This window comes from Myiozetetes cayanensis, unplaced genomic scaffold (assembly GCF_022539395.1).
Source record: "Myiozetetes cayanensis isolate MyiCay16 unplaced genomic scaffold, myiCay2020 scf1, whole genome shotgun sequence".
Taxonomy (NCBI): Eukaryota; Metazoa; Chordata; class Aves; order Passeriformes; family Tyrannidae; genus Myiozetetes; species Myiozetetes cayanensis.
Window position 1 is genome coordinate 123826600 of NW_026086604.1, and position 17827 is coordinate 123844426.

The 17827-nt window shown below is 36.1% G+C and overlaps 1 protein-coding gene across 1 annotated transcript in view; it reads left to right on the forward strand.

Annotated features, from left to right (window-relative positions):
• The window catches only part of THSD7A (thrombospondin type 1 domain containing 7A), a 263425-nt gene that overhangs the window by 52176 nt on the left and 193422 nt on the right, over window positions 1–17827 (forward strand). The window contains exon 2 of the mRNA XM_050332888.1: window positions 14533–15061. Coding sequence (XP_050188845.1) covers window positions 14902–15061 — 160 coding nt within the window. The 5' untranslated portion in view covers window positions 14533–14901. The remainder of the gene's footprint in view (window positions 1–14532; window positions 15062–17827) is intronic.

Below are 17827 nucleotides of genomic sequence, written 5' to 3' on the forward strand. Positions count from 1 at the left end.
GGGTTGAGATAAGAATAATTAACTGGAAATAGCAACGAAATAAGAAAACAAACAGTAACAGCAAAAATACATTAGTAACAGAGGGTACAGGAGAAGTGAATGATTCACACAGTTGCTTCCCACACTGAAATCGCAATACCTGAACCACTGCCACGCTACTCTGACCTGGAAAGGACCCTGTTCCTGGAAGGTGATGTGAGGTGATGTAAAATAACCTGAGTCCTAGCCATGCTCCCTCCTCACTCCTGCAAAAATTAACTCTGTCCTGGCTGGAACCAGGACACTTAATCTTTAAGATAATTCTTCCAAAATAGATTTGTTTTCTGACTGTACCTACCCTTACAATATTAGATATGTAATTTCTCGTTCAGTATCTAATCTTCTATATAATATTAAATATTTAATGAGAGGAAAATTTGCTCTGACACATTTGAGCTTATGGTTGTTCCTGTCTGTTGAGCCAGACTGTAGTCAGCATCAATGTTAGTTCTGTTATGCGAGTTCCTAATTCTAAGACAAGTTGTTCTTTAGTGATAGTCATTGAATCAGAACAAATAATCATAGATCATAGTTGCAAGAGTATATTGTGGGGACTAAACTAGTCCTCAGTATTGTTACACTAACTTTGATGGGGGGGGAAAAATGTTATTGGTTAGCAAATATCACTGTTTTGGAACAAGAAAGACAAAAATGAGGTAACAGTGCACTGTGTCAAACATATGATCTTAAACTTCAGTTTTTTTCATTTAGCATTTCATCCCTAGAGTGGAAGATTATGTTAGCACCATTACTATTACAGACTGTGTCTTGCATCATTCAGCCATTTGTAACATTGCCTCTTCAGGTAACTACAGAAATGAATAACTTTCTATTTTCCTTTTTTTTTTTTTTTTTTTAGTGTTAGATAATTGTTTCAAATATGGAAAAAAAGAACAGTTTTAAATGGGTAGGAGAGCAGAAGACTGGCCCAAACCTTGAGAGTGGAAAGTGAACAATGGAGGCATGTTTTCATTAGATTAGAAATATTATTCTTTGGAACTCAAGGTGCAAATTATGCTGTGCCTTAATGTTCTTTTCAAACACACAAGATAAAATTTACATATCTAAATTGGATCAGCTTGAATGGGTTTCCCTGCTGTCTCATCCCCTCAGCTACAATCTTTCTGAAATGGCCTGCAGGTGGATCCAAATAGTAATTTTTGAGTCTATTTTTAAGAGCATCTCTAAAATAAATATTTTTTCTTTTAGTTTTATATTGATTTCTTGCAGTGAACATCAGCAAAAATTCTCCTATGCCTCATCTAAGTATAATCTACATGATAATTGGAGGTTTAAATTTAATTGTGCTTATGCTGGCTTTCAGAATAACAATTTAAACTGGCTCAATAAAATCACAATTGTTTCATATTGTTAAAATAGTAATATTTTTTCTTATTTCTTTCTGGTTTTATATGAAACATGTGTAAGTTCTTTATGATAAATGTGACAAATTTTGCCATCCAAAGGAGTCTGAGGGAAGAACCTGCAAACAATTCTACACTGGTTCTACATTACTGGATTTTATTCTGTTTTTTAAAGGTAAATTCACTGATATTGTACTGATTCAGATTTCTGTTTTCCCTCTACATAAACTCTACATAAACTTCTTTCTCCTATCTTTCATAATATTTTATTACATTAATCTGGATGGAAGTGTATAGACTATTTTTACCCCTACTAAAATAATTATATTCTTAATAGATTTTTATCAAGTTTAAGGGTAGATCTCATCATGGTCTACAGCATCCTCATGAGGGAAAGTGGAGGTGCAAGCACTGATGTCTGCTCTCTGGTGACTGGTGACAGGACCTGATGTAATGGCCTGAAGCTGTGTCAGGGGAGGTTTAGGTTGGATATTAGCAAAAGGTTCTTCACCCAGAGAGTGGATGGGCACTGGAACAGGCTCCCCAGGGGAATGGTCACAGCACCAGACCAGACAGAGTTGAAGAAGCTTTTGGACAATGCTCTTAAGCACATGGTATGATTTTTGGTTTTGTCCATGTAGGGCCAGGACTTGGACTTGATGGTCGTTGTGGGTCCTTTCCAACTCAGGATATTCTGTAATTCTCTTATTTTAGTTCATTTCATCCAGCTGCTCTATTTATTTTGGTGTTTGTTTGGCAGCATGACTTCTGACATATTGAGGAGGAACAACACGAGTAACTTCTGAGAACAGCAGGACTACATCTCAAAGATAATGTTTTATGTCCTGCAAAACAGAGTTAAAAAGTTCTAAGGGAAGTATATTTAGAATGTGTCTCTGATGTACCTAAAAAAAAAAAGTGTAACATAGTCTTAGGCTATAGTGGTTTCTTTATCAAGGAATGGATGACCTCAAGCTATGCCAGTTCATCTATGCTTTACTAGGTATGCATGTATTTTAACAGTGCAAAATTTTTGATGTAAGAATAAGGAGTATTCTTATATGTTGTTCTTTGCTGAATGGACAAATAGAAGCAGAAAAGTGTTTGACGTTAAGGGAGCTTCACAAGCCTCTGTCCAGGGTGCTGAGGGTTAGAGTTGGGCTCATCATTGTGAGACGGTACAGCACCTGCTGTGACGCTGGCTGGGATGGGTGAACTGTGCTCTCCTGCCATCATTAATTTTATCTCAAGATTATATTCTGGGTGGGTTTTGGGTTTAGAGGCTTTTCATTTAGTTTTGGGTTAGGTGTGTGTTTCTATTTTTGTTTTGTTTCTGTTGTGTGTTGTTTTTTTTTTTCCTAAACTTCTTACCTAGCTATGTAGAATGTTAGAGTATTATAGAAAAATCATATCTGGTTAGGAAGTTTTATGTACAGATGACTAAAACTCAGCATTATCAACTCTTTATCAGTTTATCTGCTGGCTTTAATTCAGGCTGTTGTTTCTCTTTCTTTACCTGGAAGATCTGAAGAGTCTATTAAGTTTTATATATAGTTCTGATTTATGTATTGATGGAGTTTGTTTCTCCTGTTCTTGCCAAAGTGATTTGAAATTTTATAAGAATAGGTTAGGATTACTGCTGTATTCCATGATGATGTTACTCTTATATATTAGTCAGAGAAAAAAAATCATCCTCATTAGTATTTATTGATACAACATTAACATTTCAGGGTTTGTTTTTTTTTTTTTTTTTTTTGAAGATCACAATAACTATCTTCTTCCATCTGATATTCAAGGAGGTGCGATTGACCTGAAGTCCAATGACTCTGTCTAACTCATGGAGCCTACACTTTTATATTACCACAATAAGGGATTAATAATACTACCTCTGCAAAAACACCTCAGATATCATTGGTGAGGGAACTACGGAATAAAAGATTTTCTGGTGGTTTGTCTTTGACTGTAGGATTAGTTCTCTTGCTTTAGGCTTTTAGGGAATATGGTTTTAGAGAACACAATAAGATCTAAATGTTATTTCTGTGATGGGGAACACAAAATGCCAGCATTTTGGGAGAAGATTCTGACTATGTTGTGATGGGGAAAGAGGGAGTTGGACTCTAGACAACTTAGTGCTGTTGTACTCAGTTTATTAGTGGACCAAACTAGGAAGGACGGGCTGTGCGAGGGAAATCTTCTCACACATGAAAACACAAACATACACATCTCAAAGTTAACTGACATGTGCCCCCTGGCACTGCAGTGGTTTAGCACAACCAGGCTGGGGTGAGGAGAGAATGCAGCGTTCATTCCAACTGGCCCCAGTGTCAGGCTTTCGATAATGGATTGGTGACAGCCTGCACCTCTCCAAACTTGGGCACTCTGCATCTGCAAGATATTGGACCTGTGTGTAAACCAGTGTTTCCCCACAACCTCTATGTGTGTGTATTTGAGTGTGTTAGCCAGACAGCCACAGACCAACAATGAAATCAGCCAATAATGGCACTGGGTTGCAGCTTTACAGACTTCAAGATGTTCTTCTCCTGTCACTTACTGATCTATGGTCTGTAATGATGTTCATAACATAAGCGATGTTTTAACATAAGTGCCCAGTTCCAGCTGTCACATCATGGATACTGTGTTGTAATTCTGAAAATAGATGAGTAGAACAATTTTGTGGAAGATTGTAACTGTTCAGCTTCATTTATACGACACCTACATATGTTCATAAGATAATATGTTCACTAAATTATGCTGTGATGTTTGGCTTTTTATGGGAAGTCTTAGGCAAAGTCTCATCATAGTTTAAAAATTTGTAATGAAATTGTAATAAATTGGTAACTTGTAATGAAATTCCTTGCTGTTTCCTCTCTGGGTAGTTCTTAGTCTTTTAAACTGCATTTATTGTTTATAATCCATTGTGTTTCAATTTAATAGACATAACACTTGTGCTAAGTATCATTTTTCATCTTTTCTTAATATTTACCATCAGATAGAATGTGGATTATTAGTTCATTAGGGAAAACCAGGACACAAAAAAAGTTAATTAAAAATGAAAGTGTTGCTTTTGTGTAAGACAAGAAATACCTTTAAAGTTTTCTGATAATTTTTGTTAAAAACCAGTGTTTACTTTGCAAAGAAATAATTTGTTCTGCCATACTGAAGCTAATTATTCTCAGCACACACCAGCTATGTCAAATTGCAAAATGAACATCAGACTTTGTATGTTGTAGAAATTAAAACACCATCAGTTGAGTTAATGAAGAGCATACAATGAATATGATCTCATTTTTGCGATGCAGTTAAAGTGAAAGCCATTTAAAGAACTGTTGCAAAAATCATAATTTAGGGGGGGAACCAAACAATAAAGGAAATGTTTACTATCTATTTTAATTACTTTCTGCTTAGAGGTATGCATTAGGTTTATTTATTGTTTGATTTCAAATTCTTTCTCTTAAATGGTTTAAGAATACAGTGGCTAATGATCCATTCTGAAATCAAATGAATACATTCTTCTGTATTCCATTATACAAAGCCAAAGGAACTCATTTGTGACTGTTTCATTATGATATCATATGAAGATCACTACTTGAGATTGTAGGGTAGCATAAGGATGGGAATCTGAAACAGAATATGAAACACTAAAGATAAAGAGAATTACTGCAATTATATTTTTTTCTAATTGAAAAAAAAAAGAGACTGGGTTTCTGAATTATGTACTGAACGTGAATATAATGAAAAAAAATCCTCTATTCATATTTCAATTATTTTTCTTTCTGTAGAACTTCTTACAAAGACAGCACTACAAAAATCTCTCCCCATCATAGATGATTCCCTTCAGACTTTCCTAATGTATAGTGGAAAGAAGTTGTTTTGTCCTGGCCAAAGACAATGGCAATTTTTTTCATGCATATATTTAAGCAAAAAGGAAGATTTATTTTCCTCCTTTCTGACAAAGGTTCAAGATATGTGGTTCTTCCCTGTGTCAAAATTATGTATGCACCTAAAAAACTTAGGATATGAAGTCAGAGGTCTCAACTTTTAGCAGAAGCAGGGAACCTTCATTATACTTCACCAGTCCATTCATATCTGAAAGTTAAGTCTTGGAAGCTTAGAAGAAGCCCTGCCAAACTGCCTATCTGCAAGTCAAGAATAATTTTTACTAGAGATCATTGTAGTCAAATGACTCAATGTAGTTAAGTTTTATATTTTAAAAAAAAAATCTGATTCACAAGGTTGGAAATCAAGCAAGTATTTTGTTGACTGCCAGTCAACCAGTTACTTACAGTGAAAGGCAATTTGGTGTAGGCATGTGCACGTTTAAAGTGTTTGACATAATGGAGTTCTTTTCTGAATCCTGGCAGGATATTACTTTGCTATAGCAACACTGTAACTTTACAGGAGATGAATTTATTGAATGGTACCCTACTTGAGCCTAACTGAGATATGTGTCCTGCTATTCAGCAAGTTTGGGGGTGTATTCAAAGACCATACGATATTTTAACTCCTTTAGATAAGATCATGTACAGTAATCAGATATGGGCAAACTTCTACATATGTTATAGTTCTGCCTCTATATCTGTAAAAACATAAAAGAACTAAAAGGATCTGGGGTTTTACCATGCAGTTATCCTCCAAGGTCTCTAAAGAAGACCTTATAATGGTATTCTAGTAGCTTTGGGAGGAAGCAGAATATATTTTTTGTCTTCATCTTTCTTCATGTAAAATTACTTGAAAATTATTTGGTTTTTTAGTTGATATAAAGAAAAATACTAAATACTTATATACTAAAAATAGCTTCTGTAAACATTAAAGCATTGAAAATACCTCTGAGTTAATCTGTGTGATGGAGACATTAATGTTGGAGCATGCGTAGAAATGTCTGCAGGAAATGGATGAAGCTGGACCTAGTGGTGAGAGTATTTTAGCAACACAATACAGAAATTGCCATTTTCTTTTTGCTGTGTGGGATATCTCAGAGGAGTAACCACCTACTTAGGCATTGATATATCAGCCAAACAACTGAAGTTTTGTGTCGTATCTGTATTTATATATGGGTGCAAAGAGAATTCAAGCTGACATAAATTGTGTTAATGTCTTGTTAGCATAATTTTAATATGTGGAAGAATCATAAATTATTTTTATCTTATTGATACATCTAGGAAGTAGGTTCTTATATGAAGTTTGACTTTTGCTTTATGCTTGACGTGCCTTTTTTTTTCACTAATAAATCATATTCATCTCTTTATTTAAACTCAGGTTGTTTTAGCTGAACTCAGCATCATTCAAACATTGTCATTGTGGTTTCAAAGTCATGCTTCATTTTTTAGTGCTCTTCAACCTACTTCATCTGTGTAAATTAAATTTCCTTGTCCCAGGGAAATCGTGCTCTCATTTAGCTGGATGGTTACAACTGAACTCAGAGATAATCTAGAGACAAATGCTTTGCAAGTTTCTGTAGTATTTCAATAATAGTTCAGTCACTGAGAAAACTTTTTTAAATCTCCTCCACACCATTTCTTCCTACAGTGAGCAGTATATCAAAGTAAATTGTTGCATATTCTGCAGAGATTGTATAGATGCAACTGTCAGTTATTTAGACCACAGTTAGTGTTGGACCTCACGGGAAAAACCTGTTGGAGTACCAGAGCTCCCAGTAACAGTTAATTGGGAAAGCTTTTTATCCTATTTTCAGATATACAAATATAATAACAATTGGAGAAAACTGGCAATATTGTCTTTTGTCACAAACAGCGGTGTGAATTTATTGAATCTTTTTCCTGTCCTGAAGTGTCAGGTCACCTGAAGCTTGGTTTGATCCCTCTAGTGAGGCTCTAATTTTAATGTTAATGCTGATAATTTGGAGAACGTTTTTCAGCAGCCCACAGAATGCATTCTATGCATTGTGATCTTCATGCAGAAAATCCAGTTATATGTGGTTGTGATGTCAACTATCTTGGTGCATAGATTTTGTTACTCGCTTTTTGTCACAGAAATATTGGTGCAATGGAATGTAGGAGAGGATGGTGGTGCAGCAGCAGAAAAGGAAGAAAAGTCAGCATGTAGGAGAATGGGAGGTTTAGTTAATACAGCTCAGCATTTTGAAACTAGTCTTTTTGGTTTGAAATGATAACCTGCTTTCATTAATATGTGCTTAGAATTTGTTAACTTTGTTGCCTTCCTTATTTAGATTTACTTTCTGCATTTTAGTTTGCTCCAGAGTTGACTTCAACGAGTGACCTGTCATTTTCCATAGTAAGATTGACCAGTAGGAATAGATTTGCCTCTACCTCCCAGGTAAAGCATCTACCATATAATGAAAGTATTAACAGATGGAACACACTTGTGAAGCTTTTGTATGAAAATTAGAGAGTGAAGGTTTTATTTTGAGATATTATCTTCAGTGCTCTAACCTTATTTATAAACTAAGATTCTGCAAAGTATTAATGATATAATGGGGTTAGGGCTTAGTTATTTAGCAAATCAAAATTGAACCAAAATTTAGAATGGTTTAAATCTAACCTCATCTTACCCCATGTCAGAATGGTGTGAGATCAATTAATCAGTTTCCTGAAGTTATACTCCTCTTGTTTATTGAACTCTTGAAGCCAGCACAAAACACACAGCTGTACTTTTGGCCAGCTAAGTTAGAACTCTTAAGAGGTTAACAAATTATTAAAAGCTATTTGCACCTATATTGTGTTTGTCACTACTAATGAGTCTGTCGATTTCTGGAAACCATTAAATGTATTGGTTAAGTTAAAAAACCCTGCACCAATGAAAACAACAACTCACAAAAGAAAGAAGCCTTGTTTAATTTTCTTATTAATTTCTATTACTTAACTATTTTTAGAATTGATAACAGAATGTTTGAGTGATTTATGGCCTGAAAAAGAAGAGCAACATTTCCCTCCTTGAAAATGGAAATTGGCTTGTCAGACATTTAGATGAAGAATGATCAATCAATAGGATTTTAATAAGGAAAAGGCTTAAAATTGACTGAAGGTGGCTTTTGTTTAAGGTGATTTGGTATGTGCAAATTACTAAACTCTCCCTGGAGAGGATTTTCAAAGACAATAATGGGCACTGATTTTCTTTGTTTATTCCATTCTCTTTCTGTTCCCCTTGTCAGGGATTTCAATGCTTACCTCTCCATTGCATCTTTGAAATCTCCCTGCCTGCTTTTCAGGTCCTGTGAATAATTTTACTTATTTGCGTGTACAACTATAAGTTTTAACCACTGTTTTTCTCCAGTGAGGATGTTATTTGGATAAACATTTATTTTCATCATAAATTCATGCTAGGCATGGGGGCTTGCTATTCCCATCAATTTTAGGCATAAAAATTTCCAAAGTACATGCACACGTTGGGGGAACAGAGTTGACTTGGAAAGTCCCATTAAAATCCTGTGTTTTGTTTATCTGTTGGAAAATCTAGTATAATGGGCTTTGAGTTAGAAAACTGGTTCTAAATGGCAATTACGGTCAATTGGGTTTGTTTGTTTTGTCCATTAGTGAAGTCTGTGTTGGGCTTTCTGAGACGGAGGTAACTAAAGTTGGATTAAAAAAGCTCCATTGCTTGTGAAGTCTTAATCACGTAGGTACACAAACTGTAGATCAATGCCAAATGCGTTAAAAGACTAAACAGTATATAGCACATCCACACAGATTTGGGTTTTCACTACTTCCTCACAGTATTTTTTTTTCTCCACTTATATGATTATCCTGATTTCACCCTGTTTTCTTGGCTCTTCCTATCACTTACTCTTTCCTAAGTTTTCTGTCCTACTAACTTAGAGGTTAGCTTTATGCTCCATGCTCACTTTTGTGCCCAGTCTTACTTTTTTCCATGTTCCATGCCAAGGATGTTGATTTTGTTACCTACCAAGGGGATCTACAGAAAAATTACAATAACCAGGTTAAAAAAAGCCCAAAACACTTCTGTTTTTGTAACGGAAAAACCCACACCATACCAATGAAAAAATGTCTAGGAAAAGACCTAGATTTAAATTAGATTAAAAACCAAAAATTACCTACCCCCTCACCCTCTAACCAGTATAATCAAACAATAAAAAGAAAACCTTATATAAAAGATAAATCAGTCCAAGAATTACTAACTTACCTTAACAAAAGCAAAGCATTCGTAAAGTCAGAACCAGACTTTTTCTTGTTGCAAATTTTTTTAAGTAATCAGGAAGTACTGAAGAGTTTAAGTGTACATTATTACCATACTCCAGTAATTTTGCATATGCAATGCTTTACTTCTGCTCAGCTCACACATATAACTCTCAAAATTCCTAATTTGTTCTCCAATTCCATGATCTAAAAGAATGATACAAATTTAACAAACAGGCATCATAACGTCTCTAATATTTGCAAAAACATTTGCTCTGGGAACACCATAAAAAAATGATGCTATTTGTATGAAAGAGGCTGGATTGGTTTTGGTTTTTTTGTTTTAGATATTGCAAGTTTAAAAAGAGGATGTGTTATAATGAAAGGACAAAATCAGGGTCTCTTATCTGCTATTAAAGAATAAGAGAAATCCATACTAGCATATGATGACATGGTCGAGTGTGACACCTAGAGGCCATATGTTAAGGATCCCTAAAAAATAACTTTTTTCAGCTGCAAGTTTTGCACAGCACATTTAATTTTTAAATTGACTTAAACACTGGTGCTACCAGATTTAAAAAAAAAATAATATTTTTGTCCCAAATTTTCATGTTTAGGATATTTTTTGTGGCTTCCCTGGCTGGCCTCTCTAGCACTGATATGAAGTAAAATAAGAGACTGTTACTTAGTCTGGTAAATAGTACTTAATGATCTGCAGCAAAGCCTTGAAGAGCATTGTACACCTTATTCCATCCTGAAGTTCTCAATATCTAATAAAATTCTTGCAGTTCCCATCTCAAGAAAATTATTACAATACACTTGTAACTGTAGTAAAATATCTGCATGGATGTCAGGCTCTCACAAAATGCAGAGCTAGAATTTTTGGCCCGTGAGTTTATGCCAGGGAATGAAGAGAACAAAAGCTTCTTTTAGCTGTTGCATGAATTATTTTGGTCATGGATGTTGCAAGACAAACATGCATGTAAGAGAACATACTACACCTTCCTAACTTTTTTAAAGGTTAGGGTTGCAACCATACCCTTGCATCCCATGAAGGGGATATATCCAAGGGCATTCTAATACAGTGACTGAACCGTATCAGCATGTTACAAATTTAGAGTGCTTTTCAGAAGTACGAGGTACTGTATTATCTAGTGGCCATTGGTTGTAATAAACTCATTATAACTGTAGAGCTAGATGTCTAGGAGATAGGTGTCTCATTTGGCTTTGGCAGCATTCGTTATTTTCACACCTAAGGAAGGGAGAAAAGTCTCGGAGATAAAATGACTAGAGTTTAGATGGAGAGGATTTTGACTTTTCTGCACAAGAAATAAAATATTTTTCATTCTTTAGAATTTGGGGTGGGTTTTTTGTGGTATCCTGGTACTCATGCAGAACAGATGGTTTAGTGGGGTTCAGTTGTAGAGTCCATAAAACATCTTCTATAGATCTAGAGAAATGGACTGAAACTTTTCTAAAGACTTCTAGCTCAACCAGAATCTGAAATTGATGGCGAATGAAAGTGATGCTGGATGCAGCTCTTCAGTTTATATCGTTTACTCTAGAAACAAGTGTGCCCTATATATTTTGTACTCTCTGCATGCTCTTTGACCTCCCTATGTGTAGAAATACATCATCAGATTGTAAGATTAATATGAACACGAAGCTTTTATTCATGGCATTTCATAAAGACAAGAGTGCTAGTGCAGGACTTCCTGGTAGCAGTGGAATACCAGCAGGGTAATTCTATTTGAAATATATATCTTGTTATCATTTCTATTTCCAATTAAAAAAAGGTATGGCATGTTTGTTTTGTCATCCTCTAACTGTTTAATGCTTGGAGATACGAACAAAGTAATTCCAATATTTCACAGTTAACTCTACCTTATTTTCACGAAGGTCTTTGAAGTTAGTAATATTTTTTTCAAGAAAATGAAAAGGTGCTAAGTTGTCAATCATTTGTTTGAGCAGTTTACAGACTTCATGTAGCTGCTGTGCCTCAAATAAAATAGTAGAATCATTTGGTGTGGAAAAGAGCTTTAAGATCATTGAGTTCAGTCATTGACCTAGCTCTGCCAAATCCACCACTAAACAGTGTCCTTAAGTGCCACATCTACATCTAAAGAAATAATTGTATCTGAATAAAAGTCTACCAAAGCTTGTATGTTGGTGCTCTAAGGGACAACACTGACACTGTTAAGTTTGTGATGTGCATACTAATGTCAATTGTAGTTTATTTCTATGCTTTGTCTAGAGGTTTCTTCTCAAAAGCACCTAACTGTTTCTTTGGGAATGTCTAAGCCATAGAAAACTGAATAATTATGATTGTTGAACATATATTAGAAGATGGGTTGCCAGTGGACTGGAAATACTGGTTGCACTGTTAACTGGAGGGAACCCCAGTAGCAAATAGGACAAGGGTAGGAGCGCATTGGATACACTGGGGTGGAAAATGCTAACAAAGCATTCCGGGTAAGGCATGCTGACAGCAGCGGATGCTTACAGTCAGGATATATTCCCTCTTGTGTCCAAAGTCCAACTCCTGCAGTTATATTGCTGAGGTTGGTGTTGGTGTCTCTGTCTTCAGGCATCAGCCTACTCTTTGGCCTGTGGTATCACCAGCCTTTTCCTGTCCTGAGTAATAGTGTATGTACTGCATAAGTGATCTAGTGTTTGCCAAAACCAGCTCTTCAGGAATCCTTTTTTTTTTTTTTTTTTTTTTTTTCCAGACACACAGATACATTTGTATTATTAATATTCCCTCACTTTTGTCTCTGTAACATATTTCTGAACAGTTCTAAATTCATCATAGTGTCTTACAACAAAAAAGATGAAATGTGTCTCTCATGGTTCATTGATTTTTTGACCAAAAAAACTGTAAAATCATTAAAAGTAGTGTGAAAATATTTTATTTTAAAAATCTCTATTTTAGTGGTTTTAAAGAATGTGGTCCTGTAATTGCATAAATATAAGAAAATATTGGAGTGTTTTTGTGTGTGTGCTTACCCTCTCTCATGATACTGCTTTGTTCTGCTGTCAAAACCCACTTTGATTCATTGTGCCAACTACATGGATGATCTGTTCCCTGATGATGTTTCCAGATGATCTGAGTCACGTACAAAATATTCTCAGAGGCTTTCTTTATACATTCATAAAAAATTCTAGGTAGAAGCCATTGTATTTAATAACTCCAAAAAGGTTGCCTTTTCCCCTAGTCACTGTATAAACTTGACTGTTCCTCTAGTGCATAGCTCTGGCTAAAATATTTTTACTCTTAATTTTTCAAAGGAATGTGTAAGCTGTGTTTTATTTTAACTATGCAAGTCAGTAAAAAGCTGTTGCCATAGATTTCCTGATGTTCTTAAAACTTCTTTAAGCCCTTAGAGTTGTAATCCTGTTTTTCATAAATTATGAATCTGGCGTTGTTTTTATTAGATAGAATAAGTCCCTCTCAAGTCCCTCTACCTAGCAAGTCAAATAATATGTGTGTGATTAACTTAACCCCAAATTTAGCTGTAAAATTGCTATAAATCAATAAACTCAGAGAGTATTTTGATTTAAAACAGTGTTTTGTCTAGTTCAGCAAAGCACAGACTGAAGGGGGATCCGTGCTTTCTAACGTGAACACAGCATGATGTAACGTAAGTGAATAAAATGTATCTCCTGAAGTGCTTTAGATGAGGGTACAAGTTCTGCATCAGGATGCCATAAATTTGTTAAGATCATGGCTTTCTGTGTATCCCTTATCAACCTATAATCTCCTGATTGTTGCCTGTTTTTCAACAGCTGAGGAACAGTAATCCACACTTGCTTATCTCTCTTAATCACAGCCTCATGGTGCTAGAGCTCCCTGAGCCTTTAATTCCCTCTTAGAGGCGTAACAGAGTGGAAAGTAAACAAAGACGAATTTGCAACCTTCAACATTGCTAATTTGCTCTGATGTCAGAATATTTAAACAGGCAAGGACTTGGGAATTATTTGATCACTACTGATTTTAGTCTAATGCATGTGAAAAGGCTGAGTCTGGGAAGGTTGTGCAAAATGACAGGCGTCCCAAGAGAGGTTGACTGAGGGTTTCTTCTTTAAACAACAATGGCTCCATCATTTTTCAGCTCTGGGTCCTGTGTTCATGCTATTTGTTTGCATTTTTAATGTAACTTTTTGAATATGATATAGGTTTTCTTGAAAATTCCTCATCTGCTTCCTCGTTTATAGGTGTCAGAAGCCCAATCTTTAGGCTTGTTATTGTGTCTGTTCACTGTGTAGTGGGCGGGAGAGATAAAGATCCCCATTTAAAAAGCTTTGTCTCTCTCCACGTTTTTGTATCATCTTGACAGCCTAATGTATCCTGAATACTTTCATATGTAAAATGATTGATAACTTGATCTTCAAATTATTTTAAATTACACAGTTGATATTTATGCATGTATATATGTGTACATACTTGCTGGATAGGGAAGGATGTTATCTTGCATTATATATTATGTGCACACTTCTTCTACCATGGAGGTGATATGCTTACACATACATACACACTATCATATACATGTATTCATCTTTCCCCAGAGCAAATAGCTATATGTCATTACCTGAAACAAATTTGATAAATAAGCAAGACAAAGTAATGGGGTTTGTTTGTTTGTTTGTTTTTCATACATTCTCTTCCATTTTCCTTTTTAAGGTCTTAATTGTCTGTTTTGTGCATGTGCAATCATTTTTTTGTTGTTTACAGAACAGTTAATGCAGCATACATATTGTTATCAGGATAAATGTCTGATGCTCTCTTAATTATTATATATTGTTCTGTTTATCTCTGTTCTGGTTGAATGACTTGTGTTTCTGAAGCGTGTCTGATGATGATTTCTTCTTTTCTTCTTCGTGTGTATCATTTGGGATATTCCAGGGAGAGACGCGTCTGGGAAGCCAGCCTTTTGCAGTCACTCTGCGCTGAGATTACAGCGCTGGGCTATTTGTGTTTCTCCTCATCCCTGTTTCTCTCTGTCTCTCACTCTCTCCAGCTGGTGTAAATGACTGCTGCTGCCTCCCAGAGCAAGATAACCTGCTCAGTCAGCTGGAGCCCCCTGCGGACAGCTGTCTCGCTTTTAGCTGATGGAAAAGTGCTATAACCACTGAATGGAAGAGCGTGGAGCAGCAACCATACGAGCAGGAGTAGCCGCCGCCGCCGCCGCAGCAACAAGAGCGAGTGAGGACTCTATTGTTCCCTGGTGTTAAACAGTTTTTCCTTTTCAACTGCCATGCACAATAGCGGAAGAGAGGTTTCCAGTCCCTTCCTCCCCGTGAAGAAATTCTGAAGAGGGGAGTATTATTTGAAGAAGGTTTCGTGGTCGTGCTGCGGGTTTTGGAGGCAGCAGCAGGCTGCTGGAGGCATGGGGTTGAGTGAGGGGAGCGCTCCTTTCTGCCGTGGTCCAGGGGTTTCTGCCGTGCCAGCCCGGTGCGTGGGAGTTCTCATGCTTCTGCTGCTGGGAATCTGGGACACTCGTGCACAAAGTGAATTTCAAACTTCATCAGTGTATTTGTGGAAGACCGGTAAGTAAGGATGCTGTGACAACACAGCAGCAGTGTATTTAGTTTTTGTTGTGAGTAATAACCTTTTTGTCTGCTTTGTTTATGTGGAGGGAGAAAGTTAATCTAAATTACTAATGCTTACTGGAAGGATTATAGGGGGAAAAAAATAGGTCATCTTTCAGGATTCCACCATCCAAGCAAATATTGCAATTAAAAAAGCACACATTAGTGACTCCGTGGCACTGTTTCTGGGATCTCTCATGTGTTTTCTGTGTCTTCTGAGGTTTTTCATTTTGTTCACACCTCTGCCTTGTACATAAAGGTCACAGTATTAGTGCCTGTCCACAATAGGAAGAAACGTTTATTACAATCGGAGTCAGCATCATTAACAGTGCTCTAAAAATATTGACTTTTCACAAAGAAAGGTGTAATTCAGCATGTCTAATCTTTGTGCCCTGTGCTGACATGTAATATATTCAGTGTGGTAATTGATGGGGAGTTGGGTTTGTTAAATTTAGGTTTGTTGCACAGTATATAGGACACGTGAAAGCTAATGATGGATTAGGTGAAATAATCCAAGTGATGCCAGATCTCATAACCAAAGAGCCAAAGGCAAATAGGCTGTGTGGATTCAGCACCACAGTAGATGGATAATTTCCTCTACTTTGATCCTAATGAGTTACGTGTCTGTTTTAAGGATTGCATAGTCATAACAGTGTTTCAGCCTTAACTCTGCATTAGAAATCTGTGGGGAATTTTCCTGTGTCTATTAATATATTACATTAATTCAGGACTTAAGCAGTGATGAATATGTGCATTTTAGTTGTCTTGGTACAGTTTTAGTTCCTAGAGTCAAACTCTCCTTTAGGAAATTTAAAAAATACAAGTCAGGAAATATTTCTCATTGGCTTTGTCAGCTTTCTTCCCTGTATGTTGCCAGAAATAAAACAATCCAAAAAGTAGTAGTCTTGTTGAAAAACTGCTTTTCCATAAAAAGGATAATATAATAGCAAGAGAGAGTGCAAATCAATCATTTGTCTGAAAAACAACTTTGAGAAGTCAGTCTCTTTCCTGGATAGAGGGACCCAGCCTTCTGCCACAGAAGCAGATCAATTTACAATTACAGTGATATCCTGAATTTTTTAAGAGGCTCCATCTATCCAGCAGCTCAGGGAGGAGATTAAAAGGAAATTCATTTAAACAAGAAGACAAGCTCTCCAATAACACCAGAAAGAGAAATCTGAGGAAGGGAAAATCCTTTGCAACTTTCACTTCTGACTGAAAGATGGGTTATGCAATGACAGTGACCCTTTTTTACTTTTGAACCATCGAAAAATTAAAAATATAATTTCTATTTCCATTACAGATTTTTAGATGTTCAGCACATGTTTAAAGAGGGATGAAATACAAGCACAGGTTTATGCAAAACCACAGTAATTGTATAGCATTTTCATACAGCATTTTACATTCACCCTCAATTGCTAGGCATCAGTAGAATAAGCTCTCCCAGCATTTTGTCTCCAGTTAATGCTTTAAAGGATTGTATTTAAAATGTTAAAAGATTGAGGATAATAATATTCCTAGTTAACTACTACTTTAGAAGATGTGCTGTCTATTTGCTGTGGACTTACTTTGCTATCCACTTACTTTGCACATAGTACACGTGCTCTGAAGCCATGTCAGTTAAACCAGCAAGCAGAAAACTGGGCTGGCTTTTGTCTTCTATCCCTTTTCTCCCATCCTGGCAAAGACTGCTCTTAAGAAACTTTTGTGTAAATAGGTATGATCTAATTACTTTGCTGGTGAAGAGCTATTCTTCCCTTCAGCTTTTCTTCTGTGAACTCTGTCCTCTGTTTTGCCTGCAGTAAGAAATATTGCAGGCATAAAACATCAGTGATTTGGTGATAACATGATGAATAACAAGTCATGAAAAACAAGAGTGGCTCTTTTCAAATGATGAATGGCAAGATGCTGTGAATAAGGCAATGCATCTCTGTTTGGCTTAAAATAAATTTTTGCACTCTTTTTCTTAGCTGTTTATTGAATTTTTTTGTTTTTCCCCTTCTCTTGTGGGAGGATCTAGAAAGTGAACTGGGAGAATTGCTGGTCAGTGATCTGAAGGAATATCTAGTATAGGATTTATAAAGTTCAGCTAAAGTATCAGAAGTGATAATAAAACTAGACAGTTGTAAACTTATGCAATTCAGATGGTATTTTGCTTCTTCTGTGAGGGAGACAGGGTAGGGGAATGTGTAGTGAGACTTTGTCTAGGAAGTCAGCTTCATTATATGCCTTTTGGGACCAGTTATGTCCATTTTTTGAGAACCATGCTTTTTTTTGTATTGAATTTCATCTGTCTTCAACTTTTGCAAGTGCTGTTTATGATCTGCATCCGTCTGGTTTTTTATTTCTAAAGATTTTTGAAATAATGTCTTGCTGTATGCTACTCCATGTCTTCTGTACTGGTTTACTGCACTGTGTTTTCTTAAGGATGCCCTTGACAATAATCTACAATGGTTGTAAGGCTTGAATTGAGGCATTCTTTCTCCTGTAGAATAATAGTGTGTGTGTGGGTTGTTGTTGTTTGTCTGGTTTTTGTTTTTTTGATTGTTTGGTTTGATTTTTTTTTTCTTGAGGGGTTGGTGTTTTGTTTGTGCAGTTTGGGGGGATTTTTTGTTGCATTAGGTGGAGGGGTGGAGTGTTCTTCAAATATGAAGTGTTTGCTTCCAATCTATGAAAATCTCCCAGGGGTCATGACTTCCTATTTACTACCATCCTCCTGTGTGC